Source organism: Trichoplusia ni, chromosome 12 (assembly GCF_003590095.1).
Source record: "Trichoplusia ni isolate ovarian cell line Hi5 chromosome 12, tn1, whole genome shotgun sequence".
NCBI lineage: Eukaryota > Metazoa > Arthropoda > Insecta > Lepidoptera > Noctuidae > Trichoplusia > Trichoplusia ni.
The window spans coordinates 1,311,221-1,338,422 of NC_039489.1; the positions used below are offsets into that span (position 1 = coordinate 1,311,221).

The 27,202-nt window shown below is 35.6% G+C and overlaps 4 protein-coding genes across 4 annotated transcripts; 2 read left to right on the plus strand and 2 right to left on the minus strand.

The window, feature by feature from the left end:
* Positions 1 to 484: 484 nt before the first annotated feature.
* LOC113499316 (UDP-glucuronosyltransferase-like) lies at positions 485 to 10,437 on the plus strand. The gene is made up of 9 exons (XM_026879738.1): positions 485 to 646; positions 852 to 1,007; positions 3,818 to 3,905; positions 5,858 to 6,044; positions 7,062 to 7,259; positions 7,637 to 7,856; positions 8,098 to 8,317; positions 9,336 to 9,555; positions 10,009 to 10,437. Exons 2-9 carry the CDS (start codon positions 855 to 857, stop codon positions 10,277 to 10,279), a joined length of 1,557 nt encoding a protein of 518 aa, XP_026735539.1. The 5' UTR covers positions 485 to 646; positions 852 to 854; the 3' UTR covers positions 10,280 to 10,437.
* A 2,194-nt stretch (positions 10,438 to 12,631) lies between these two features.
* LOC113499147 (UDP-glucuronosyltransferase-like) lies at positions 12,632 to 18,611 on the plus strand. Its single transcript, XM_026879491.1, has 9 exons — positions 12,632 to 12,777; positions 14,036 to 14,191; positions 15,191 to 15,281; positions 15,667 to 15,853; positions 16,143 to 16,340; positions 16,546 to 16,765; positions 17,069 to 17,288; positions 17,520 to 17,739; positions 18,217 to 18,611. Exons 1-9 carry the CDS (start codon positions 12,775 to 12,777, stop codon positions 18,485 to 18,487), a joined length of 1,566 nt encoding a protein of 521 aa, XP_026735292.1. The 5' UTR covers positions 12,632 to 12,774; the 3' UTR covers positions 18,488 to 18,611.
* Positions 18,612 to 18,684: 73 nt separating this feature from the next.
* Positions 18,685 to 23,556, minus strand: LOC113499553 (UDP-glucuronosyltransferase 1-6-like). Its single transcript, XM_026880067.1, has 9 exons — positions 23,292 to 23,556; positions 22,981 to 23,068; positions 22,696 to 22,895; positions 22,137 to 22,376; positions 21,400 to 21,629; positions 20,677 to 20,893; positions 20,147 to 20,366; positions 19,574 to 19,793; positions 18,685 to 19,161 (listed from the first exon to the last, which is right to left on the minus strand). Exons 1-9 carry the CDS (start codon positions 23,433 to 23,435, stop codon positions 18,897 to 18,899), a joined length of 1,824 nt encoding a protein of 607 aa, XP_026735868.1. The 5' UTR covers positions 23,436 to 23,556; the 3' UTR covers positions 18,685 to 18,896.
* Positions 23,557 to 23,851: 295 nt separating this feature from the next.
* LOC113499554 (UDP-glucuronosyltransferase 2B2-like) lies at positions 23,852 to 27,071 on the minus strand. The gene is made up of 4 exons (XM_026880069.1): positions 27,057 to 27,071; positions 25,022 to 25,241; positions 24,458 to 24,674; positions 23,852 to 24,128 (listed from the first exon to the last, which is right to left on the minus strand). Exons 1-4 carry the CDS (start codon positions 27,069 to 27,071, stop codon positions 23,852 to 23,854), a joined length of 729 nt encoding a protein of 242 aa, XP_026735870.1.
* Positions 27,072 to 27,202: the final 131 nt, after the last annotated feature.

The following is a 27,202-nucleotide window of genomic DNA, read 5'->3' on the forward strand; positions in this document are numbered from 1 at the left end:
TCATCTTAATTGTGTACATCCTACTACTATTATAAAGGCGAAAGTTTGTAAGTATGGATGTATGGATGTTTGTTACTCTTTCACGTAAAAACTACTGAATGGATTTGAATGAAACTTTACCACAATATAGCTTATACATCAGAATAGCACATAGGCTACAATTTTTGAGGTTTCTAATGTGAGGTCGTAAAAAATCACATTTTTTGCGCTTACATAGCAAACGCTGACTGAATCCTACAAGATAGATAGGAGGCAGATAGATAGATAGAAGGCAGGTATAAATTATAACTTATATCTTCTAACCACGCGGACGAATTCGCGGGCAACAGCTAGCAACAGCTATATCAATATTTAAACTAACATTAAATAACAATAACAATTCTTCTAATCTATCTTAACTGTAGTGTCATGCTGACATATGTTTTTAAAGGACCATCGTTAATCGTACGTCCGCGGGCAAACGCCGGCCGAGAATCTAAATTTAAAACCATCTCAACACATACAGAAGGACAGTTGACTCGACGCGGTGACATCCTAACAGACGCGTATAACTGTAACCGCAAAATAATAATATTATTTACGTAATAAATAATCTAAAATTCAAATAATAAATGTACAAAAATAGAAATTATAATTAAAACAAACAGTGAGTTTCAATTCTTAAAAAAAATTAAATAAATAAATTAGATTCAAAAACATAAATAAGTATAACAATCGATTCTAATTTCAAATATTAATGCTGATTATCAAATAATTGGATTATAAAAGCAATTTGAAATAGTAAATCTAATAATATTCCGTGAACAAATTAATTTTAAGAAAACATAAACAAATTCTACATTTTATTTCAGAAAATGGAAAATCTGAAGTGGATGTTATTTAGTGTATTATTATGTTTGTATGGAACTGAGGCTTACAAGATTTTGGCTGTGTTTCCTCTACCAAGCAGGAGTCATGGGATACTTGGAGACAATATGATCAAACACCTTTTGGATGCTGGTCATGAGGTGAGTTTTATTATTTAGAATTCTAACTTATTTAATTTTATTTTTTATTATTATTTATTAATAGAAGAATTTGCTTCCGTTTTATTTAGAACATCGCTCATTTGTTTGAAAATACATGTTTTGTATTTCAAATTAGTTACTTACTGTTTATTACTGATAGTCGAATTATTTTTATGTCGGTCATTGACCTAAACGTATCATAAAAGCGGTCAGCGTAGTTCAAAGAATGACCTTACTCGGTTATAGGAAAATTAATTATGAATTACAAACAATCATTTTCGTATATTTATTTTAAGAATTTTATTTATTTAATAACTACCTACATAAAAAATGATATCTTCGTTCCATCTACAAAGGTAATTTACAATTTATTGTTCAAAAGTAAATTCAAATAACTTATTTAAGGTAAGTGCTCATAAAATGATTAATACTTGTTAAGTCTTTCGAGTATCGTACGTTTAAAACTAAGTATCTGTCAACAAACGAAAACACGTAATTTATCTCCATAACAAAGATTCTTTGTGATGATTTTAATGACAGCAAAAAATCATCTCTATGTTGAAAAAAATAAGTCAGCTTTTTGTGTGAAGTAAACAAATTATTTTCCTACCAAATTATGACTTCCATTATAATCTTATTTGTGGTCAAAAGGAATTATCACAATGATTGGTTATTTTTCATGCTACTGCACCATTTAGATGGTTATAACTAATTGGTCATATTACCTACTAGAAGAACATTACTTGCCGGAATGATGATCGTGTAAAGACAATTACTATAGAACTGTTTTTAGAGTTCCACATCTAGACGGTTCAAATCTGGTATGAATGCCGATGATTACTGATGTTTGTCCATCTGTCTGTTACTAGGCGATGTATCTCATGAAACGTGATAGCTACAGTTGAAATTTAGACAGATGATGTATTTTTGTTGTCATTACGGTTTATACGGTCGTCAATATTTCATGAAGACTTTCTTTTTTGTTAGTCTGTCCTTTTCTTCAGACTACTTACTTATAATACTAGGGCAATTGACCGGCTTAAATTTTTTTTGCAAGTGCTGAATATACTTAATGTACTACCGCGGCAAATCACGTCTCATTAGCGACCACCTAAATAAAACATTTTTTTTCCAGACGACAAATGAAAGACCAAACTAAATTAACTATTACCACAAAAGCAATAAGGTTGATCTTCAATTGACCTCAAATCTATTAATCAGCCGATGAATTAAACCAAATACCTAGATTTAGAGTACTAATAAGACGTCATTTAGTGACGATGTCGTTAAATGATTTTATCTTTAGTTTACTTCAGAGCAAAGGGTATTATATAAGTAACGATATGTATAACAAGCAATATCATATCATTATCTAACAAGGCCTATAATATGTAAATAAGAATTTAAACGTAACAACTTCAAATAAAATTCTCCATCTCAAAAACTACTGAACCAATTTTGATGAAGCTTGTAGTATTAACAATACACAACAAAAATAATTACTTAAACCGGACTTGTAGTTCCGGAGATATGTGAACACAAACATAAAAACATACATTCTTTAACTTTTGAAATTTTGCAAATTAGTTCATACGCGACGCTGATATAGAATAACAAATACAATTTTTTTTGCCAATTTTAGAAAAATTACATACATAATTACGGGTCAAATCGATAACCTCCTTTTTTGAAGTAGGTTAAAAATAATGGTAGGTTAAATCTATATCTATACTAATATATAAACCTGAAGAGTTTGTTTGTTTGAACGCGCTAATCTCAGAAACTGCTGGTCCAAATTGAAAAATTCTTTTTGTGTTGAATAGACCATTCATCGAGGAAGGCTTTAGGCTATAAACCATTACGCTGCGACTAATAGGAGCAAAGATACAATGGAAAATGTTAAAAAAAACAGGGCAGGTATAAATCATAACTTATATCTTCTACCCACGGGGACGAAGTCGCGGGCAACAGCTAGTATAATAATAGTGATGAAGAAGAACTTTATAAGTGATGGAACCAATTTCAAAACATCAAAGATTAGATCTTTCCTAGGATTCCGTACCAAATGGTAGAACCGTAGAGGTAGATCCTATAACCCAAGGTTCCGCTGTCAATCCGTCCGTCTGTCACCGGGACTGTCTCATGAATCGTAATAGCTAAATCGATGAATTATTAATCTTACGCATTAACATTGCTGGAGACGGATAGAATAGTAACAATAAAACTAGTCAAAACATTACAATCGGTTGTTAAAATGTAATAGAGAGTTAAGGCAAAATATTAAGAGTATTTAGCGCACAACACATCTCGAAGAACCGGGTTCGATGTTATTAGCTGAATCTGGGTGACATACATTGTACCTACTTTGATGCTAAAAAAGTGATTCTTAGAAGCATAAAATATGATAGCATTGTCCGCCCGTTATCCGATCTCCGCTGTCTGTGCATCTCATGAAGCAGTAGCTAGTTAGTAGAAATTCTAACAATTGGTGTATATCTGTATGCCCGAGCGATATGGTTTTAGTTAACCTATTTGTTTAGAAAACTCATTTTCAAATCCAACTGGCATTTAACCAGTTATTGATTTTTATTTCTTAGACAAGGAAAAAAGAATTTTCTTGGCTAAGCCCATTTTAGAGCAACTCTCTCTTTAAAACACAAAAGCAATCATCGTTCCTCAAATCAAATCGCTTTTATCATGACATCACAACATATCGGTCCTATCAGTGTCATTACGTCAAAAACAACTAAACATTTTTTCATAATAATTTCATCATCGAATCACAGAATAATCATTATTATGTTTTACAGGTGACATATGTTACACCATATTTAAAGGAAAAACCTCACCCAAATCTTCACCAAGTCGATGTCACAGACAACAGGAAAATCATGAACGGTACGTTTTAGAATTATTCAGAAATGTTCTACAATTAAATAAGGATAATCTAAATTAGGTTATTAAATTCATAATAGTGAAGGAAAAACGCCTTTTTTAATTAATCTTGCCTTGCCCTTGTTGACAAGTTACATTTACTTGAAATCCAACGCTGATTGAATACCTACAATATATTGAACTGAAAGGTCTAAAAGCCCATACATCCGAAATTTTCTTTTCTAGTAAAGTTTTGTTGTATAACATCTATCTAGACACCAATTTCGTACATTTTGGTATCTATACTAATATATTAAGCTGAAGAATTTGTTTGTTTGTTTGTTTGAACGCGCTAATCTCAGGAAGTACTCGTTCGAATAGAAAAAATCGTTTTTGTATTGAATAGACCATTCATCGAGGAAGGTTTTAGGCTATATACCATCACGCTGCGACTAATAGGAGCGAAGATACAATGGAAAATGTGGAAAAAAACAGGTCACGTATAAATCATAACTTATATCTTCTAACCACGCGGACGAAATCGCGGTCAACAGCTAGTAGAGTATACACAGTTTATAGATAACGATAATTCAAAGCACAGACTTGAATAAGTCATGTAAATCGCAAATACATTTCATTCAGCAGACAGATATAAAGATATGAAGTTACCTTGCACCAACAAAGATAAGATTATAAACAAGATTCATTCGGAAGTAGCCTGTTCAACATGTTTTACACACGTGCCACTTTAATGGAAGCTCTTACTTCTATTTAAGTGGTCTTCACACAACGCTATCTAGTCTCAAAACAAAGCTTTTAATACGAGTGTTAGACAACTGATAAACACACTTATTATCTTTTAAAAACATGCATGTTATAGATAAATTACATCCAGACACAGAACAAGTTGACTGCACGGATAGCCGAGTGGTTGAAGACCCCACGCCAAACCCACTGTGAGCCACGTGTCGCGGATGCAATCCCGCTTAGGACAAGCGTTTGTGTGATCCACGAAGGCATGCTCTGAATCTGGGTGTCTTTGTCCATGTGACTTAAATATTTATGAGAACCCCCGCTTCGTAAAATAAAAATTCATAAAAAGTAAATCGAAAATGAGTAATAATATACCTTTCAATCACGTACAAGTGAAGACCTGTCACTTTTAATTGTTGGTAGTAACTGTTTTCGTTACAAAACTATATTACTAGTGTTTGAATCTATACTGAAGGATACAGTCTCATTGTGCACCTTGTTGTTGACTTCTAAAGAATGCCTTCGACAATAAAACCGCCATTTTACATTTTTAAATAAGGCATAAAATGGGTAAAAAGATTATACGCGGATGGTTCATAAAAAGTGTAAATTATTAATTTCTCATTGCTTGATTCTTGCTGCTTTAAACGAGCTATTTTAGAGATGTCGGTGAGTTAGAAAAACAACTAAGCCATTACTCTTGGCCTTGCTCACATTCTATCTTTAGACTCGCGTTAGAATCGAATCAGAAATAAACTTTCTCAATCTAAAGTTCAATACAAATATCCCAAAATATTCGGTTCATAGTCAGAACTGTGATATTGTTTCTCACTTAAACCGTTTTTGTTTCATTTTGGATCATATTTACTTTGAACACATTCAATTAAACTATTTCGTTTGCTCTGAGATATTATATAATTTTACTGAAAATTTACCTGAATGACTTTTCGTTATTCATTTAGATTCGTCTTCTGAGATATCAGAGAATTTTACTGAAAACTTACCGAGAAGACCTCATTCTAATAGATTAGAAGTTTTCTGATTGTTTTTATTTCAACACAGTGTCATTTTGTCTTCGACCTCAGTTCAATACATTGCAATTGGAGCGATTTAATCAACGTTCGGGCTCGAAGATAATATATAAACCTTGTCTGCATGGACCGGTATGGACGTTCATTTATTTTGCAGCATTTCAGCATTTGTTTTATTATTTGCCCCCACAGAGAATACATTGGACATCAAGATGCTTATGAATGGAACTTTATCCTTCGAAGACCCGGATGTGCTGTTTGGAATGATGTTCGGGATGACTGAAGCTACTATGACTAACCCAAATATCCTAGAATTAATGAGGAAAGGAAAGTTTGATGTCGTCATCGCTGAGTACATGTTCATCGACCTGTACAGTGCGTAAGTGATTACATTACTAATGTTCTGACTGATTTCGGTTACGGCGGCTATTGTCGAATCGTACTAAGGGGCACTTTCGATGGATGCACTCTTCCTTAATTTGACATGACCGAAAAAATCAGGCGCAGAAACTCTAATATTCCGCGGTTTTATAAACTCCCTTGTCTTGTTGTGTCTGTCTTGTGTCGTTCCGGTTCAATTTTTGCAAATCAATTTTGAGACACTTTCCGATAAGCTAGCAGGCTGAAATTTTCATAGTAGATTCAAACCCGGTGACAATGCAATTTACAACTATAAAAAAGGCGGGACAGATTTTGATATTATTTTTGAATAGACACAGTGGCAGATAGTGACATTTTAAAACGTAGGTTTTTAAATAAGAAGAAACACTACGTCCCTTGAGATCAGTCTCAAGACCTGTGACTTATCAGACTTGCGGTCTAACCGCAAGTTATCTTAGCTTCGAAACTAATGCTTAAAGTGATAAAGACTCTATTATTTTTAATGTTGATAATATACCTTTCAATAGAACCATACTATACAATTTTTGCATTCTCATTCATTCAGTATCGAAACTTATACCTAAAGTGATAACGACTCTAACGACTCTGTCCTATTACACAATGTTGAAATACATTTTAAACAGATACGTCACTAAACATTTTTTGCCGTCTCATTCACCAGATCAATGTTCATGTACTTCCGTGACTTAAAGATAATTCACTATATACAAATAATTATATCTCTCGTTGCTTATTACTATGAGACTTGTGAACCAAGGACAGATAAGTAGTATTCTAAAACATTCCTTTATATTTTCTAACTGATTTTGCTTTATCAATTGTTTCAAACTCACCCTTAATATATTGAACGAATACTTAGTCGACGTTATCAAATATCTTTTAACCCTTTTTTTACTTAAACTGACTGACAATGTCAATATTCGATTACCGAAATTAAGTCTGTGCTTATTCTTTAATTTGAAAGGATGATTGATTAATTTTCGTTTCTTTCCAGATTTGGACCAGTTTTCCAATGTCCTCTCATTTGGTTCTCAACCATTGAGCCTCATTGGATGATCCTGAACTTGGTTGATGGTCCTCTGAACCCAGCCCACAGTGCAGACTACACTAGGCACCGAGTGGCTCCGTTCAGTTTCTATGAAAGAGTAACCGAACTCTGGGATCTTGTAGTTGCACTCTACAAAACCAGCCAGTATGTATTTTGCTGATCTCTACCTAATTTATTGGATGTTCAAACAAATAATAATTCAGTGATTTTACAAAAGTTGGTTGGTCCGTGGATGAGTGACCATCCATGTCATAATGAGTTTCTCCGTGTTTCGGAAGGCACATGGGTCCTGGCTAGAAGGTCTCACAACCAGTCTAAGTTACTGGGTTGACGAGGTCAGATAGGCAGTCCTTCCTTGTAAAAACATTGGTTGGACCTTCGGCTGAACTGAAAGCTGACCCTAACTTCGTCAGGAAAAAAGCTAAAATAATGTTGTTCAGTAGATCATTGTTAATCCAATTTAATTTAACTAAAAAATCTTTGGAAAGCTTTTCACTGTTATTTATTTATTTTTATTCCAGTTCATATAACGATAAAGTAAAAGGAGTCTACGAGAAGTCTGTAGTTCCGATACTAAAGGAGAAAGGAATACCAGTTCCCGATTACGATGAAGTCCGATACAACGGTTCCTTGGTATTGGGTAACAGCAACCCGGCTATCGGTGATCAAGTGCCGTTGCCGCAGAACTATAAACATATTGGTGGATACCATATTGATAAGAATGTCAAGCCTTTGCCAGAAGTAAATAATCCTTTCATTGTTTTTTTTAAACAAGCCGTGTCCGTTTCTAAAAAATACATTCAAATTGAATATTCAAAAAAGTTCTTGGTCAAAGTTGAATTAAAAATTAGTTAAAGATGTTGAAGGATCACTATCTTTATTTTCCGGGATTTGACAAAATTTAAAGCTTACTCACATTTTATTGAACTGTTACAGCGACTAAAGACTTGGATAAATTTTTATTCGATTTTGATATTTTCAGAACTTGCAAAAAATAATGGACAGTGCCAAAAATGGTGTCATATACTTCAGCTTAGGATCGAACATAAAAAGCAAAGATTTGCCAGCGGAAACCAAAGAAGGAATTCTGGAAATATTCAGAGGACTAAAGCAAACCGTACTTTGGAAATTTGAGGAGGTTCTGCCTAATACTCCCAAAAATGTCCACATCGTGCAGTGGGCCCCACAGCCTAGCATATTAGGTAAATTATGGAAAATGCCTTGTAAAAGTCATTATACTAAATCCGAAGTCAGGAAAAACTGATTTTTAGATTGGCGATTTTGTGATTATAATATAAAGTATTTTAAAGTCATAAAATCCCCCAAAAAACTGCTATAATTGATAAATATGTATTAAGAAAATTGTTTTAATTGTATAGAACTTTTTCAGTAGTGGCTGATTTAGATGAACGAATACTAGATGGCGTTGAACAGTTATGGGCAAAAGCAAATAATGCACGTATAATATCAGCTTCATTTGTTTCGCCGTAATACAATCAGGTCCAAGTACTTCCATTCTATCTACGTGCACGACAAATTGTATGTTTGTTCCTCTTGACAATGAATAGAATAAATATAGGTCTTACAGTATAGTTGACAGTATAATATTAGTTGATTTCACTATTACATGTTGACATAAATTATAGTGTACGTGCTTTGAGATGACAAACAGAATAAATTGACGTTCTATCTCTACCATGCAATTATACTTACAAAAGAGGTTCGACTCAAAAACGCAATGCAATGCATTTTAATGTCAATTTTAAAGATTTTTACCTTGAAATCGTCGTTCCTATCTAATAATGTATAATGTTTCAAGAAATAGCGACGTATTAGAATGATGACTGTAATGGCATAAATTGAAATGCATGCCGAATAAATAACTAACGTTCATATTTATTCAGTTCCCTAGATTTTAATATTATACTAGCTGTCCTAGCAAACGTTGTATTGACAAAGAAGTGTTGGTTGATTGTCAGACCTACTCGATATGCACACAAAATTACAGGAGAATCGGTTAAGTCGTTTCGGAAGAGTTTACCGTGACACAAGAATTATATTGGATTAAATAAGAATTATATATATTGGATTTTGGTAGCATTGATTGTTCCTTGAATTCTTAATCAAATCGTAATATCAATTCATCAATTGTGACATATTTCACAATTTTCGAATATCATTAACTTCAGGTAATGAACTATGTCTTTGTCCTGATTTCAGCTCATCCAAACCTGGTGCTCTTCATCACGCACGGTGGTCTTCTATCACTGACTGAGACGGTCCATTTTGGAGTCCCTGTCATCGCCATTCCAGTTTTTGCAGACCAGTTCCAAAATGCCAAGAGAGTTGAATCCAAGGGCTACGGCAAAGAAATTACCCTGACAGAAAACTTACATAAAGATTTGAAACCAGCTATTGACGAAGTTCTTGGAAACCCTCGGTAAGACAAATTAACTGAATTTAGTTTGATGACTCCAATTCTTGGCACAGTTATTTATTGCTATAACAATGCAATGCCAGTATGTATAAGCTAGTAAAACGCTAATAGCAAAGCAAGTAGACAAAATTCCCTTAGATTATTTTTCTAGCTAGCCATTCAATTTAAAAGTGGTTCACCTCATTAGAAATTACGACCCCTAGCAATACAGCGGCATTGCTATTTTAAAAAGTGCTAGTTCATGATTTTTTTTACAAACTCAGGGAAGGAGGTAATTCATATTTCTCATTGATGCAAATTCGCTTTTTACTATAGCCTTAATGTTCAGTACAGATTTTTGGATGTATCTATTGTATCTAGTATCTATGGTAGGGTTTATTGTAGTATTTTAGTGCCGTACTTACTACTGACGGCTTTAGGCTTACTCCCTTAATAACTCAAGCTCACTTTCCACAGTTACGCAGCCGCAGCGAAGGACTTATCGAAAGCATTCCATCATCGTCAGACAAAACCAAAGGATGACATTAACTTCTGGGTGGACCACGTTGTGAAGACCCGTGGAGCCCCTCATCTGCGCTCCATAGCGCTGCCCATCCCCCTGTACCAGCGCTACTTCTTAGATCTTCTAGCATTAGTCTTCCTAAGCCTTGTAACCCTCATTTTAATTGTGAGAAGGATTTTATGCTCATTAACAAAGAAAACGAATACCAAAGTTAAGAAGAATTAATTTATGAATTGAATCTGTGTGTCTGTGTTGTATTTTTTATCTGCTTTTTGTTATTCATATTGTGTATGGATTAAATATTTTGTAAATGAAATGAAAACCTGAAACTTCATATCGATGCCAACATCGATTAACATTAAAGGAAATACAAATACTGAAGAGAGCTCGTTTATATTTGACTTCGCACACTCAATCCTCATAATAATAATTAGGGTTTAGTATAATATTACTGGACATAGGCCTCTCCATATGTTCTCCAGCGCGACCGGTTCATTGCCACCTCCATCCAACCGCTATAGGCTGAGATGATGATGATGATGATAATATTACTAACAGTAACAAAACAAGTAAGCAGTGCTACATTAAAAGACAAATAACTGAATATCGGTCAGTCACAAAAACCATATATTTCCCAGCCCCAAATGGCAATCAAAGCCATGCGTTGCTCAACCTGTATCAATGAGTAATTGATTTAATCTAAATGAGGCAACAAAAAATTTAGGGGCGCGACTAACTGGACTTGAAACAATCAAGATTCTGACTTCGATAAACTCAATAAACAAATTATGTAAGTAGGTATTTTGAAATTACATTATTATGATAAGGTGTTCATAGAATGAATTGAGAATTTCATATCAAAATATTACTCATCAGTGTTACGCAAGTATAATAATTTCAATAATCCTTAATTCATTGGGCTCCTATAAATGGACACAATCTGGTCTCCAGATGGTTGACTGAACCACAGTAATAGTGTCATACCAGTATTGTAACTCGCCGCCTTCAGCATTTTAATGACATTTGCCTACTTATAATATACGTATAATACTATTACTGTGACTGAACACACGTACTCTTGGACTTACAAGGTATGAGATATCTTAAATTTGTATGTTTGGGGTTTCCTAACTCATTGAGAGGATTAATAGAAAAGCAGCATATACCGTCTAGTATTCCTCCTCGCTTCCACGCGCTTCGCTTCTTGTTGCACCCTGAAAGTTGTACTTTAGCAGACTTATTTGAGTTTTGGACGTACAGGTCAAGGTCAATTGATTCGACGGTCATACCAAACTTACACTATTGCATTACTGTTTGAGACTTCGTTAAGGCTAAAACGAAAGTGCACGCTAGAAACAAGATAATGCATCCTCTGCATCATCTTCCCGCAAGTTTACCGGGGAGTAATTAATGCCATATTTGTTTACTGACAAACAAATTTAAACACTTTGCTATTTGGCTGGAAAATCAGTAAAAAGGTAAATATGAGGGCAATAACATTTTACCGTCGATGACATTTTTTTTGCAGTGTCCTTCTTGTAATTTTTTGTATAATAATGGATACGTATTTTTTAACTTGTCCCGCAAACATAAATTGACCAAATTACAATGAATGAAACTTACGCGTGACGACACGATAGAGTATAAATTTTACCATATCGTTACGTCACAAGCTCCCACAGTCTCTTAAACTTTAAAGCAGTTAATCTTTGTCAATTCTAGTTTTTCTGAAAAAGGAAAAAATACGTGTCTAAATCGAGTAAATAAATAAGGAAAATAAAATACTGGAAAAATAAGAACAAACCTCTCATTTCTGGTAAACCTCTTTTCTCTCAGGCGTTGTCTTGAATCTAGCTAGGCACTGAATTGTTCGTTTCACATTCTATGATCTTATCTGGTTTAAATACGATCAAACACATTATTTTCAAATAAGTATGTTTTTAGGCTTCAACAAGCCTCTAGCCCCTTTTTCCGAAACTATAAGGACTGGATATTGAACTCGTTAAGTAGATTTATTATGTTTATCACTATAAGGTGATCCATAAATAGGGGAAGAAAATACATTTGGAGGTCGCCCCTACTTAGAACTAACTTCTTTATACACACCAACTCTTGTACCTGTGGAGAGGTCTTAAAAAATATGTTAAGATTTTTAATAGCATAACTTGTGAACTAGGTGGTCAGTGGGCACTTCCATTTCATGTGGTAAAATGATAAAAGATAAAACGATGTACCATCAGTAAATAGGTAGGTAGGACTGATGGTACATACAGATGATATCAGAGTTATAACGAAGGCATCAAAAACAAACTTACACAAAAATATTGTTGCAAGTATTGTTTGACCGCACAAATATTTGTCCCACGCGACGATCACAGGTAGACAGTTCACGTGCCAAAGACCGCGCGAGAAGTATCGCACTAATATATCATCCAAGGTAAAATTACATCATATCAAATGTTTTTATCTATTATGGAAACTGGCTTTATCAAAGTCATTAAGATAATCCTAAATGTAGTATCATTGTTATGTATCAAATTTTAAGTACAAATACCCCATGTGCACTCGATCATACGGTTAATCTGATTCAGAAACTGCTTTGAAGCAGTCGTTATTTTGGCGGTAATCAGCTGATTCGCTGCGTTTTTTAAATATCGATTCTCGGTTGTGTCTGTGCTTGTTTGAAAATCAAATGCATTATAAATTGTAAACAACAATCAATGGTAAGTTTCGTGTTATTATTTTAAAAGTTAGGTACAATTCTTGGTAAGTAATCTTTGAAAGCCAAAATTGTTAACATATTTGAACGAAACGTTCTAAAATAAAATACCTACCCAAGGTTTATAATCTAGTGTATTGTTTTGATGCCTATGTAGGTACTTTCTTTTTTGGTGATTATTAGATTGAGTTTTGCCCGAAATTATACTTGATAACAATGGAATAAAAACACACACTTTCAAAAAACACTGCTGTTTTAGGCATTAGTTACCCAATAATACAAAATTCTAAACACTAATTTCCAATTTCCAAAAAATTTGATTCCTTAATGTGTTAAAGTAGAACAAGATATTTTTTATTATTTATTTTAAAATATGTAACAAATTTTTAATACGAAATAGAAAATTCTTATTATTGTCTCTGATTGTTTAATTGCATATTGCGATAACAGAAATATTGACAAATATTTGCATGGCATTTAAATATTAATCATACGCAAATATTTTAAAAATGATCTTGACTTTGAAAAATAATTATCCGCGTATGTTTTTATTTACTTACACGCACACCAAGTATTAAAGCTTGGTAAGTAAGAAATGCTTCCTTTATGGACCTTCGACTTTTTTAAAACGTAAAGAAAACGTACTTAAGATGAGAACCTACGTACATACATCTTGATGCGCTTTGCCATAATGACAATTGACCACATAAGAAGCTTTAAACATCAAGCGGGATTGCCCGAAAGGATTTCCGATATCCCGGTACAAAAGACAAAAGAAGGAACATGGGTTGTAGTCAGCAAAGTCTGATACTCCCTTACGCTAAACCCAAAGCGGGAGTAATGATTTGTTGAATTACACCACATAATAGTTTTTTTCTGAATATTTTGACCCTAAACCTGATCGAAACAGGCTTTATTACTTTCATAATCTAATCAATAATAGCAGTTAACATACGTACCTAATACTTGAACCATCATGACTAAGCAAAAAATACTAGAGTTGAAACATGGCAATATTGATTTAAATCTGTCCACCCATTTTGCATCCTCTTCTTTACTAATATTATCCAAAGTTTTTTTGAATATGTGACGTTGTCTATAATCTCATGACCAACTGTACCAATTTTGAGAATTCTTTCATTTTCGAGTTCAAGCTTTAAATTATATACATTTAACGACTACATGTTATTTTACTTTTACATGCTCCCTAAAAGCTCTTAAAAAAACTATCTGAACCTCTAAAGACAGGATTATTCTTTCAGAAAATGGACAGTCTAAAGTGGATTATATTTAGTTGCCTGTTATGTTTGTATGGGACTGAGGCTTACAAGATTTTGGCTGTCTTTCCTCTACCAAGCAAGAGTCATGGAATACTTGGAGACAATATGGTCAAACACCTTTTGGATGCTGGTCATGAGGTAAGTTAAAAGATGCAGAGGTCGTACCACCACCTAAGTACCGCGTGCAGTACCCGTCACCGTTTTCAGAACTGTCACAGATTCACTTTAACAGTTGGTTGTCAAATCAAACAAAAAATGCAATGGCTTATAGACCTGGTCAACGTTTGCCAAATCAAACGCTGTTGCTTGGTTAAAAACGAGCATTTTAGATAGTAATTTCTCGGCTAATCTTTATAGTGGTTAAAAAACAAAAGACTATCTAAATAGGTCCTAGGTAGGAAAGTGGAATCAATAGGCTTCTAGTTCTGTAAGAAGACAAGGCTAACAAGGCATCTGGATTCCAAATTCTAAAACTAAAATAAATTAAATAGTATCAAAAAAATCCGACAAACAAATGGTATTGAAAACCTTAAATTTACTATGCGGTGTCTAAGTAATAAATTATATTCAAGGTCTGTACCACCTTCATGTTGTTCTAAATTTATTCATTCGATTACGTGCTTGTTTTGTTGACAAGATAAAGATAACATGCGATGTATCTATCATGTAATCGATGAGCAATCGTTCGAAATTATTTATTTCATATCCAGAATTCTTTATGATATTAAGAAGTATTATGATAATATGATGGTATCCGGAAATTAAATAACCAGGACGTTATTGTTTTATGTTATCTAGCTCTTTGTTTCTGTAAACAATATTTGTTTAAATTAACACGACTCTCCGTTAGATGCACCTAGAGTCATTATTGTAACGTTTTAAAAGAGCCTGAACGGCCTATTTGAAATAAATACTTTTGGTTTTGATTCTGAGGTGACCTGCATCAAATTTTAAATTCAAAAGTAAAAGATAGTATTTTTAGGACTGGAGTTATTCCGAGTAGTGTTAAATACGATCACATAACATGAAAATGAAGTAAAGTAAACATTGCAGTGATCACATTTAGAATAAATGATTCCCAGTTCGACAATATTAAGCAAATTTATCAAGTTTCTCATAATCACTTTATTTCAACAGGTAACATACATAACGCCTTATTACAAGGAAACAAAAACTCACCCAAACCTGAAACAAATAGACGTGTCTGCTAATAAAGAAGTAATCAATGGTAAGTAGTAGAAATATTTTTAGGTTACGGAAAGTATTTCCTAACCCACCTGCTAGTCCATTTTATTTCTAGATCTGTCAGATTGACTGTTGGGCTTTCAAAGGTAAACCAGGCGCTAGCCTCAAAACGAATTTGAAACTGCTCATACAAATAACATACAAAAGGGAAAATAATTATTTTCTCTTCGCCGAGTGGTAAGCTCTACCTCACCATGTATAAAAAATATAAATAACTAAATACGATATCGTTAATAAAGTAACATTTACTACCAAAATATACATCTTGGACTTTGGACTTACAAACTCATCATTACGCAGCAATTTTTCCTATCTCATGATCAAATCAATTGTGTTGATGTTAACAATATTTTTTGTTATTTTTATAGAAAATACGATGGACATAAAACTGGTCATGGCTGGGATAATAAATTTGGAAGACCCTGACCTAGTATTCGATATGATGTTCACGATAGCGTCTAAGACGTTAGAGAACCCAAATGTCCAAGAAATGATGAGGAACCAAAAATTCGATGTTGTCGTGGCGGAGTATATGTTCGTCGATCTATATAGCTCGTGAGTAATTTTATCTTGGCACCTCATGGATGTACCAGACAACAGATTTAGATAATTTAAGGCATAAATTGCCTTCATAATATTTTTATCTGGAGGCCAAAAATATTGTATTATTACAGCATGCTTGCATCATATTCTGATGCAATGATTGTCATGCTTTTTTGGAAAAACACCTGATGTTTCATTCATTATTATTCAAAGCATTTCTTTCTTGCAATGTATAACGAAAACTGTGATTTAACACCGAACTATTTAGAAAAAAGTCTCCATACTACGAACATTTTTTCAGATTTGCTACAGTCTTCCAATGTCCTCTCGTTTGGTTTTCCACCGTTAACCCTCATTGGATGATCATGAACTTGATTGACGGTCCTCTGAATCCGGCATACAACGCTGACTACACCCACAACCGCGTGACTCCCTTCACGTTCTACGATAGAGTTATGGAGCTATGGCATCAAGTGGTTGAACAGTACAAATTGACACAGTAAGTAAACAGGTTCTGCTTGTGGGCAAATCTCCAAGAATCGCCAGCACTAAAAAGGTTTTAAAATTAAAAATTAGAATTACATGGAGTAAAAATGATCAAACGAATTTTAATGGTGTTGATTGATTTTGAGTAATTTGATGCAGATTGTGAAATCGAATAAAACACGCGCAACATTCTTATGATAACGTTTATTCCTTTCCAGCAAGTATTATTACCACGAGGTAGGCGCCTATGAGAAGTCCATAGTTCCAATGCTAAAGGAGAAAGGTATACCTGTTCCCGAGTATAATGAGGTTCGGTACAATGGCTCCCTTGTTCTGGGTAACAGCCAAGTTGCTATTAGTGATGCAATAGCCTTACCACCCAACTACAAACATATTGGAGGATACCACATTGATGATGAGGTCAAACCTTTGCCAGAGGTAAATAAATAGGTTTTTTTTGTTTTCGCACATTTTAACACGGACTTCTATCCACGCCGAGGCAACGGCATGGCGTGAAGTTGGACTCTCACTGACTCAGGTCCCTTGCTAGACCAGAATCACGGGATTGCTCACGTCTGCTTGACTTTGGCAACCACCTGTGCACCTGTTAGGGGATGTGTGTTTTACATCCATTCCTCGAGAAGGAGTCCTGCTGAGTCCAGCCCTCAGATAATTACAATTCGCCGTAGTGCCCTAAATTTTTAAACCATTTCGAAGTTACGAACTTTACGAAAATTTCAGAACTTAAAGAAGATTATGGAGAGTAACAAAAATGGGATCATATACTTCAGTTTGGGATCGAACATAAAAAGTAAAGACTTGCCAGTAGAGATCAAAGAAGGCATTTTGGATGTCTTCAAAGGTCTCAAGCAAACAGTTATTTGGAAATTTGAGGAAGTTCTCGCAAATGCTCCCAAAAATGTCCACATCGTGCAGTGGGCACCACAGCAAAGTATTTTAGGTAATATATGTAAAATCATTTGTTTATTTCTACGTGACCTTAACGTTATTGCAGTTCAATCAACTTCGATAAAAAACGTATGATAAATGCACATTTTCAAAATAATATTTAACAAAAATACGGTCGTTTTTCAAAATCTACCTAGCTGTCCATTCAGATTTTTTTTGTGAAACACCCTATTGTAATTGTGTAATTCCTAGTACCATAAACATATTTTTTTATTGTATCCAGCCCATCCTAACTTGGTGCTATTCGTAACACACGGAGGCCTCCTCTCAATAACTGAGACCATCCACCATGGAGTGCCAGTCGTCAGCATACCAGTATTTGCAGACCAGTTCCAAAACGCCAAGCGGGCTGAAATTCAAGGCTATGGAAGAAATGTCCGACTAACACCAAACCTGCCCAAAGATTTGAAAAAGGCCATGGATGACGTACTTGGAAATCCTAGGTATATACACCAAATGTGAAACTATTTTTGCATGATAATGTGGAATGACGGAACCAGTAACCACTTTGTGCGGATAAAAACAACGAGATCGACTTCTGGGATGGCCATGCGGTAACCCACCAATGACTACTGTATCGCGGGCTCGATCCTCGCATGGAACAAGAATTGCGAACAAGTATTTTGTGCGATCCCCAAAAACTTGGGTTGAAGCATGTGATACCAATCTTTCTAAAACCCGTCTGTGGATAAGGTGATGCCCTGCAAACTAACACCTGGGAAATTTTGAATGTTTTATTATCTGAGCTAAAATGTTTCACTCGTTGCTTTGAAAATAAAATGGTTACACTGGCTTTCTGAAAGGCTTAAGAGATAAACGTAAATATTTTTGCCTGTACCCTAAAAGAAAAAATAAAATTCTCAACTTTAAAATAAAAAAATGATATAAGCCCTAACTCCAATGATGTTTTCTTTTTACAGTTACGCTTCCGTAGCAAAGGAGCTATCGAAGGCGTACCACCATCGTCAAACGAAACCAAAAGACGAGATTAACTTTTGGATCGACCACGTGGTACAAACAAGAGGAGCCCCTCACCTCCGCTCCGTAGCGATAAGCTTACCATACTACCAGCGATACTTCTTAGATGTATTAGCAATAATTCTTATTTCTTTATTAACTATAATTTATGCTGTAGCCAAGCTTTGGTGCTCGTTAACAAGTAAATCAAACGGAAAATATAAGACAAATTAGCAAAAAATGTAGTTAGGATTATGTTTTTAATTGTGTGATTGTTTTGTCCTTCTTATGATACAATGTAAAAGTTATTCTCTTTAGTGAAAATGCATTTGATGAAAGTAAAATATACTTTTTTACGTTAATTAATACGATTTTTGATATATTTAACCTTAATAGTCACCTATTTACAAACTCTTAAAATAAAATACACAGAAATATGATTTGAAATACCAGCCTATATAGGTATACGTTCCAGTGCTTTGCTTCTTCCCATTCAGAAAAGGTTAAGGCATTTATAAAAATTAAGAAAGTATAAATAACTTCGAAAAATTCACATTAAGCACTTGCTTGCGTTGGGATCGAACCTGCATTTCGTACAAAAAACTGCAAGGCCACCACAATTTTAATTGAAATGATAATCCACTCATTGGTTTTTCTTCTTCACATCCTTTTTCTTTCTGAAGCATATCCGTCTCAATAGTCGAACAAATAACCCGACTGCGAATGCTACAAGTGCAACCAGATCTAGATAGAGTCGCTGGTAGAGCGGCACCAGCAGCGCCGGCGAGCGCAGGTGCGGAGCGCCGCGCGTGCGCACCACGTGCTCCACCCAGTACACCAGCTCGTCCGCGGCCTTCATTGGACGATCGTGGAAAATTAAGGATATTTCTTTTATCCTTTTCATGTACCTTAAACATTATAAATATTTTATACGACACAAAATTAATAAAGCCAAAAAAATTTGGTGCTTCAGAAGGTACACGAACACACGTACTCCTTTTACTATTTATGGTTAATCTCAAAAACTATACCTACCTTTCTAAAAAAAAGCTCAGAGGTTATTTATAGTTTGTATTTTTGTTAGTGTGTTCAAGTACTGCAGAAAAATTCTGCGCTCAAGATAATTCTATAGAAGTAACATGAACTTAGAACCTTTACTTGCTTGAATAACAAAACACTGGCCCCTTATAAAATACAAAAGCAATTATAACATCCTACGGCCTACGACAAAGTCAGATCTTACAGCTAGATAACGCCACCGAACAAAATAAAACGCAAGAATGTTCAATCAATTAAGGTAAAAAATGAAATGTAACTAACCTTATATCGTGTAACATTTTTTGTATAGCAACTTTCAAGTCTTCAGCAAGGGAATGAGAAAGATCTACTTCTAAAGCATAGCCCTCAGTCACAGCCCTTTTGATGTTCACAAACTGATCGCCATAGACGGGAATACCAATGACAGGAATGGTGGTATGAATTGCTTCTATTAACGATAGTAGACCACCATGACTTATGAATAAAATACAGTTTGGGTGAGCTGGAATGATAATTAAAAAGAAATTAGTAAAGAGGTTTCGAACAGTGGTATAAAAGAAGTTCGCAGCATAAAGTCGCCTTGTCTTATTGTAATACACTTATTTGATATTGTATTCCATATTGTAAACAGAAAGACAGCGTTGTGGGAAGGTTGTTCCTCTGTTGCTTCTTTTGCAGCAAAAGCAGTGAGGGGTGGGTGAAATTGGCTGTCCAATATAAATTGTCAAAAATTTCATATTTTCAAATCGGATCGGTTCCTGAGATATAGAATGAAAACTCTTCAGCTTTTTATTAACAGTTAAATACTTCATAATAGACAAACCACAAAATTATTTAAATTAGTTCAACACATACATAAGATGCTCATTTGAGGAGCCCATTTCATGATATGAACATTGGCTGGCAAATTTGGTAGATCTTCTTCCATCTTCCATAGTACAGTCTGCTTTAGATCCCCAAATACTTTAAGAAGACCGATTTTGATGTTTCCTGGTAAATCTTTAGTATCCAAATTGGTGCCCATACTGAAGTATATGACTCCATTTTTATTGCTATCCATTATTAATTTTAATTCCTAGAAACAGAAACGATATTATTTTTGATAAAAGCAATTAGCTTCTTTATTTTTTTTAAACGACTCCCACACTAAATAATTTAATATTTGTGTAAGTAATATTTATTCAAAAAATGCTGAAGTGATCCTGTGGTTTCTGTACTTGAATTTCATGTACAAGTACGGGTTTGATCAAATCAAAGTCCAGTACCAATTCACTTATTCATATAAAAGTAATATTATTTAATTATACTACGACAATCGGTGAAAGACAAAATGTTGAGGAGTCTGGTATTACATTTAAACACATAAAATACTCAAAGATTCGTACCTCTGATAACGGTGCTACCTCCTCATTAATAAAGTATCCTCCCAAAGGTTTATATTTCTGTGGTAGACTGCCCAATCCCAAGGGTACCCTTGAAATACTCAGTACCAGGGATATGTTGTACCGAACATCCTCGTACGCTGAAGGCAGACGTCCCCTCGTCAATATATGTGGCACTATCAGTCTGTAGTATTCTAATTCTTCTAAATCATCAAAGTACCTGATAACATGTTATTATTATTTGTATCTATTTTCATTCATGGATTAACTTCATGGGGAGAAACCCGGTCCTTTTTAAAGGACATTATAACGCCACAATAGGCAGCGGGGGCAACACCAGTGAGAGAGGCCGGGGTGACGAGAGGTGCGTTTTAGCATGATTTCTCGACAAATCGAATGAATCCAAAATCAACGGTATTAATATGACCAATCTATGCCCATTTTCAAGCTAGAGTATCATATCCGTTTCACGCCAACATAATACTAGTGTCACACAGAAGTGGGTCAAATTTAATTGGCAAGATTTGAGTACACTCAGGAAAATATATTATTGAAACCATTAGAAATCATTCAGGTGTGTAAATTATATTAATATATTGAAGTAAATCTGTAGTGAAAATATGACACAATCAGTAGATTAAATGTAAAATCAAGTCAGATTGAGACTGCACCTTATTTCACCTTATCATACTAATCTATTAGGTCACCACTAAATATACAACTTACACATAATCTTCGAATCGCTCTGTTATTCTTCTCCATAATTCTGCCACCCGTTGATTGAATGTAAAAGGTGGTAATGTTTTTGAAAGAGAATCGGTACTGTAAGCAGGGTTGGGGGCTGCATCGATGAGACTGATGATTCCTGAGTGGGTTTCCACGGGAGACATCCAGATAAGAGGACAGCCAAATAAAGCTGCCAAACTGAAATATAATATTACGATTACCCTTTTTTTTTTTTAGGCGGGGGAATCCTCATGGACACCCACTCCCTCGGGGGAGGAAATGAGTAGTGTCAGACTTTTACTGACTAAACCTGAACCGCCGTGCTACGTCATCCGCGTTTTTGTGTCGGTGTATGGCAATGCTTCATACACCGACCGCGGGCTTCCACCGGCCAGTAATGTGGGCCGGTAGGTCACTTTCTTGTGTTGTGTGGAGGCCGACGTGGGCCTCCTCGCCTCATATTGGGACCGCATCCATAGCACCGAATGTGGCCCCCCGCCGTGGGTAATATACTCGGACGACAGACACCCCCGTGCCGTCGCCCAGAACCCTAGTTAGGGCGGGAGAGCGCGCTCATGCGCGGCTCTGCGCCGCCCCACTCGACGTCGGCGTATGGCGGGCGCGCTGGGGTCAGTTACCCGAACGCGCTCCGCCGCCTCCTTCTGTGACATCACTGTTTCACAGAAGGAGGCCAATGCATCCCACGCCGCCCGGCTGCCGATCGCTGCAGCGATGACAGCCGACAACTCGGCGACGTCCACTCCACCCAGCGCAGACACAAGTTCGGCGCGAGGCTCCGCAAAGACCGGACACGCGGCCAGTGTGTGAAGTGCGGTGTCATCCGCGTCACCGCACTGATGACACACTGTGGTGACCTCCCTTCGGGCCACCCGAAACAGGTAGTGCCCGAAAGCACCGTGTCCGGTCAGCATCTGCGTGAGGCGATACGTCAAAACACCGTACCGCCCCTCCACCCACTGTTGGAGATGTGGGCGGATTGCCTCCACCGTAGCCCGTCCCGCCGTCGGATTGGCGAGCCTTAGTTCCCAATTTCGGAATGCGACGAGGCGGGCTTGTCTGCGCCAGGTCTCACGCTGCCCCGGCGAGGGTTCGATGCCTCATATTACGATTACCCTGGGAGTCTAACTATTTGTCCAAATTCGGCATGTAAAATTCAGCTCATAAGTAATATAAAATCGCATGTTTGTGACGTCAAATTTATTGTAATTCAATTTTCATTCCTATTGCATCACCTCTTTTAATGGCCTATACTAGAACATTAGAGGATCAGGATACTTGCCCAGACATAAGACTGACGTGCATCCACTCCACGATGACAACATCAAATTGTTCCTTTGGATCCTTCAACAGATTTTGAACATTTCTGTTCTCCAATGTCTCCACGGCTATTGCTCTCATGATATCGACCAAATCCATTCTATCAGCTGGTGTCATTTCCCCATTTAATATCTGATGAAGGTTTATTGTGATATCAGCTGTAAATTAATAATAATCAATGTTGTGAATAAATAATTAAGGTTAATGGTTACTAGGTGACCATAAGACTGAAAACATACATACGTGGTATCAATTTGGAATTAGAGCTGACGTCGATCTGGCGCAGTTTCGATGGGGGATCCTTGTATTCATAAGGGGTTATGTACGTCACCTGAAAATTTCATATCATATATTTATTTACCTCACATATGATTTAGAGGAAGCTTGGTACAGATACTTTATAACCAGGATGAACGCAAATGATGTTTTGGTTTCAAATGGGATAATTGATTTCAAGTGGCAGGTTGGCCCACAGGTTGGCCACGGGCGGTTAAAATAATAAAATAAAAATTGTTTTCTCTTCAGTTTTTAATGTCTGCTGTTATTCTACTAACCTCATGTCCAGATTTCAATAGTGGTCTCACTATTCCATCGCCAAGGATCTTGTGACTGATTGCTGGCATGGGATATACAACTAAAATCTTATAGGCCTCACATATAAATAGCACATAATAACACAGAAAAAAAAATGTGTACATTATCGATAACAAGTCGAGTTTTCTAAAATCCAAGGAATTCTCACTCCAAATCAGTTTTAAAATCTTGGTCCTTCAATAATGCTTTGTCCACTTCTATCGTGTTTGTTATTATTTTAAGATTTTATTGTAAATCCAGTCTTTTAAAAACATTTCAAATATCATTTCAATTTTTTCTCTCTCTAGTTATTCTTCTATTCTTGTATCCAACAGAAATTTACAGCCGCCATAGTCTGTAAAATTTCATTTGGCGTTGCTATGCAATTTAATTTCGAAAATAGGCAGTTATGTTAATGATGCTTGAAATTCAATTATAAACACCTCTAATAAAACGTCCTTTCTGGCTTGAAACATTTTGCTTCGAGCAACTAAAAATAATTATACAAATTAAAGACGGAAAGATATTTAAAGACATTTATTCAGTTATCTTTTTTCTTATCATCTTCGTTACTTTTGGAAAACATTTTCAAAAGCAGTTTCTTAGCTGCTATAACAAGTGCAACAACAGCGAGTGCTACTAGTGCAGCCAGATCTAGATAGAGTCGCTGGTAGAGCGGCACCAGCAGCGCCGGCGAGCGCAGGTGCGGGGCGCCGCGCGTGCTCTCCACGTGCTCCACCCGGTACACCATCTCGTCCACGGGCTTCATGGGACGATCGTGGTGTATGGCGGATAACGTCTTTACTGTTTCCGTATACCTGAAATGTCCAATAATAATGCCTTTTATGACCTCATCCCGTAAGTGAGTTTCCTTCTTAAGGCTCTTTCGCTTATCATAGATATCAAAGGTCTAATCCTCTTTATTTCCTTATGGATAAAAAAAGTATTTCAAACTGCACGTAGAGTTTTGACGTGGACTAATACACCCATACTTCCGGGTGCTGGTTTCTTTCACCGTTCATTAGAGATAATTTTATGATATGCGCGAAAGAATTCGAAAGGACCCCGATTTCTGGCGTGACGAGATTAAAACCTATATTTTAACTTTTTTATTTCATTTTAAATTGCTTACGATTTATATACAAACCGGGGGTTGTTGATGATTTCTTGAATAGCTGCTTTGAGATCCTTGACTAGTGAGTACGATAGTTTCACTTTTAACGCAATGCCTTTTACTATAGCCCTTTTGATGTTGACCGGTTGATCACCGAATACTGGTATACCAATAATAGGAACACAATAGTAGATTGTTTCTGTTGTCGATAGAAGACCACCAGTGATGAATAACACGCAGTTTGGATGAGCTGTAATCAGATAAATGATAAGAAAAAATATGGTTGTAAGTTAGGCACATAGTCAAAATATCCATTTGAGGACCGCAGAACATATGTAAGCAATCCAGGGGTTCTAGAAACAGGAAGGACGAATTTGAGTGTTATAGAATTTGTCTAATATTATCTACAAACCGCTACGCTCAGAAAAGTTCAGCAGTCATGGATAATAATACCTAATGCACCACTCACAGAAAATAAAGTTAAATCAAGTTCTATTACAAAGGTTATCTAGGTTAGTAGAGTAGGTTATACAGAAATTATATCAATGAAAGACATAAAGATCATGCTCAGATGTGAAAAAAATATTCGCAACTTACCTAGAATACTTGGTTGTGGTGCCCATTTCAGGACATGTACATTTTTAGTCAAATTTGGCAGATCCACGCCAAACTTCCAAATGACAATCTGCTTTAGGCTCCCAAACATCTTCAGGAGATCACTTTTGACGTTCTCTGGCCAGGAATCACTTTGCAAGTTTGAACCCATGCTGAAGTATATCACTCCATACTTACTTTCGTCCATAATCTTCTTCAAATCCTAATTAATGAAAGTGATATATTTAAGGAGAAGAAAGGAAGACGTTAAATTTCTACCTACTAACTAATAGAAGCGCATTTTACAACTCATTGTTAAATGAAACAAATTAATGGAGTCAAAATGTTTTTCCTTTCAGCTCCAACTTCAGATCAGATTTATTTCATCAACGTCATGCAATACATTCATGAAAGAATATATCAATCGGAAACTGAGAAATTTAGAAATGAAAGCTTGTAAAAATGAAAGCTTATAATATTACCTTTGGCAAAGGCTTAACATCGCCGTGAATGTGGTATCCACCTACGGACTTATAGTTCTGAGGCAGAACGTGTGATACACGGTGTGAGTTACCGAGCACTGTATACTTTGGGTGTAATCTAAGTTTAGGTCATACTAATGTCTGAGACTGGTCGGTGTGGTACGGTGGACAAATCAGCTGATCTGTGTGCTCCAGTGCCAGTGATATTGATTCTCGGCTTTTGAATTGAATTTTTCGATTCGATGTATTAGTTTTTGTGAAAGTGACACTGTCTATTTACAGGGTTACTCTCACATAGCGCCGAGCGTCAAGATGATTTGCAAACGTAACTATGTATGGTTTATGCCGAGTTATACTGGGAGTTGACCGAAACATAGCTTGGGAAAAGAGAGTCGCAATAAGAAAGGTCCATACATAGTTTTACTTCTTGATTTCATATGTCCACAAAGCAAGCTATTGTGCTGACGATCGAAAAATATCGTATGCATAATTTTGAAGTCTCATTGTTTCATAATAGTCATTAAGTATTTACGCACTAAGCAGTATAATTGTTATCTCAATCCTTGGTGGCCCACGTAAACATCTAACAACTAATAGTGAGTTTGCGTATTTTTATCAAAATCTTAATTACCCATTTGGTCACCGCTTTATTTACATGCTTACGCGATAGAAGTCAAAATTGTAGTGTCAAATACTGTCGGTAAGAAACAGTGGTATAATCTATATCTATATCTATATCTATTCTGATTCCACATTCAAAAGACTTCTCTAAGCAAATTCAATCACATGCCATTGATTCAACAAGACATTAACTCGATTCGCCGACTAGAGAGAAAAAACGGCGCATCAAACTCAGCACGTCTTTATGTTCAACATGTAATATCAGTAAAAATATTGTGTAGCTAGGGTGTTGAAAAATAAGTATTTGAAGACGATTTAAAATTTCATGGTCCTAAATTGTCCCGCCATGTCGTCATCAAAGATATCGCTTGACCTGTCATGAATTAAAATAAGAATGGACGTTCAACAAGTTCTAATGAGTCGTTAAGTGTAACGACAAGATCGTGACGTCACGTCTTAAAGTAAAACTCTTAGTTTGACTGTAACAGGTCCAGGACCCGACCTAGTTGAGATCTGAACTTAGAAACACATGGCACAATTTAAAGTCTGTTTCAAGTTGGCTATTGATGCTTAAAACGAGGAATTTTAGTTTTAAATTATGTAAAACTTTAAAATAAAATTTTGGAGAAGTTATTTAAGCCAATTAAAAAACTTGTCTGAACTGTGATTAGGAATTTTAAGAAAACGGCGGTTACTTCTTAAAGTAACCAAGACTTGGCTTTAATTGGTCACGATGATAGTTCGATTTTATTCTCGCTTGTCATAACGCAAACAAATACATAATAATATTACCTAAGTTGATTAGATCATCACTAATTTGAGAAAGTTGATAAGCATAAAGGAAAATCACCTGTTTGATATCAATACTGACAGATTTTTATTTTCTTCGTGGATTTATTTGAATCAAAGGTTTTCTGTTCATAAAAAATCCTTACCTGTATTAGGAACATTTTTTTTCTAAGTCAACTATTCTCCTGATGAATCCTCCATCATAGTCTACATTTAAACAAGTAATAGCAATGATAGAAATGAAGCCAAGTTTCAAGCTTTTTCAGAAATGTCGTGAGTCTCAACTTGATAT

Bases quoted from the DNA above. Each gene is read 5' to 3' on its own strand.
- LOC113499316 (XM_026879738.1), top strand. From the start codon at position 855: ATGGAAAATCTGAAGTGGATGTTATTTAGTGTATTATTATGTTTGTAT. The intron at 7,857-8,097 runs GTAAATAATCCT...TGATATTTTCAG, and splicing joins ATGTCAAGCCTTTGCCAGAA to AACTTGCAAAAAATAATGGA. The intron at 8,318-9,335 runs GTAAATTATGGA...TCCTGATTTCAG, and splicing joins CCCACAGCCTAGCATATTAG to CTCATCCAAACCTGGTGCTC.
- LOC113499147 (XM_026879491.1), top strand. The intron at 15,854-16,142 runs GTGAGTAATTTT...ACATTTTTTCAG, and splicing joins TTCGTCGATCTATATAGCTC to ATTTGCTACAGTCTTCCAAT. The intron at 17,289-17,519 runs GTAATATATGTA...TATTGTATCCAG, and splicing joins ACCACAGCAAAGTATTTTAG to CCCATCCTAACTTGGTGCTA.
- LOC113499553 (XM_026880067.1), bottom strand. From the start codon at position 23,435: ATGTACACATTTTTTTTTCTGTGTTATTATGTGCTATTTATATGTGAG. The intron at 22,896-22,980 runs GTATGTATGTTT...ATTAATTTACAG, and splicing joins TAATTCCAAATTGATACCAC to CTGATATCACAATAAACCTT. The intron at 20,367-20,676 runs GTACGAATCTTT...TTCTGTTTCTAG, and splicing joins AGGTAGCACCGTTATCAGAG to GAATTAAAATTAATAATGGA.
- LOC113499554 (XM_026880069.1), bottom strand. The intron at 24,675-25,021 runs GTAAGTTGCGAA...ATCTGATTACAG, and splicing joins ACCACAACCAAGTATTCTAG to CTCATCCAAACTGCGTGTTA. The intron at 24,129-24,457 runs GTTTGTATATAA...TGGACATTTCAG, and splicing joins GAAATCATCAACAACCCCCG to GTATACGGAAACAGTAAAGA.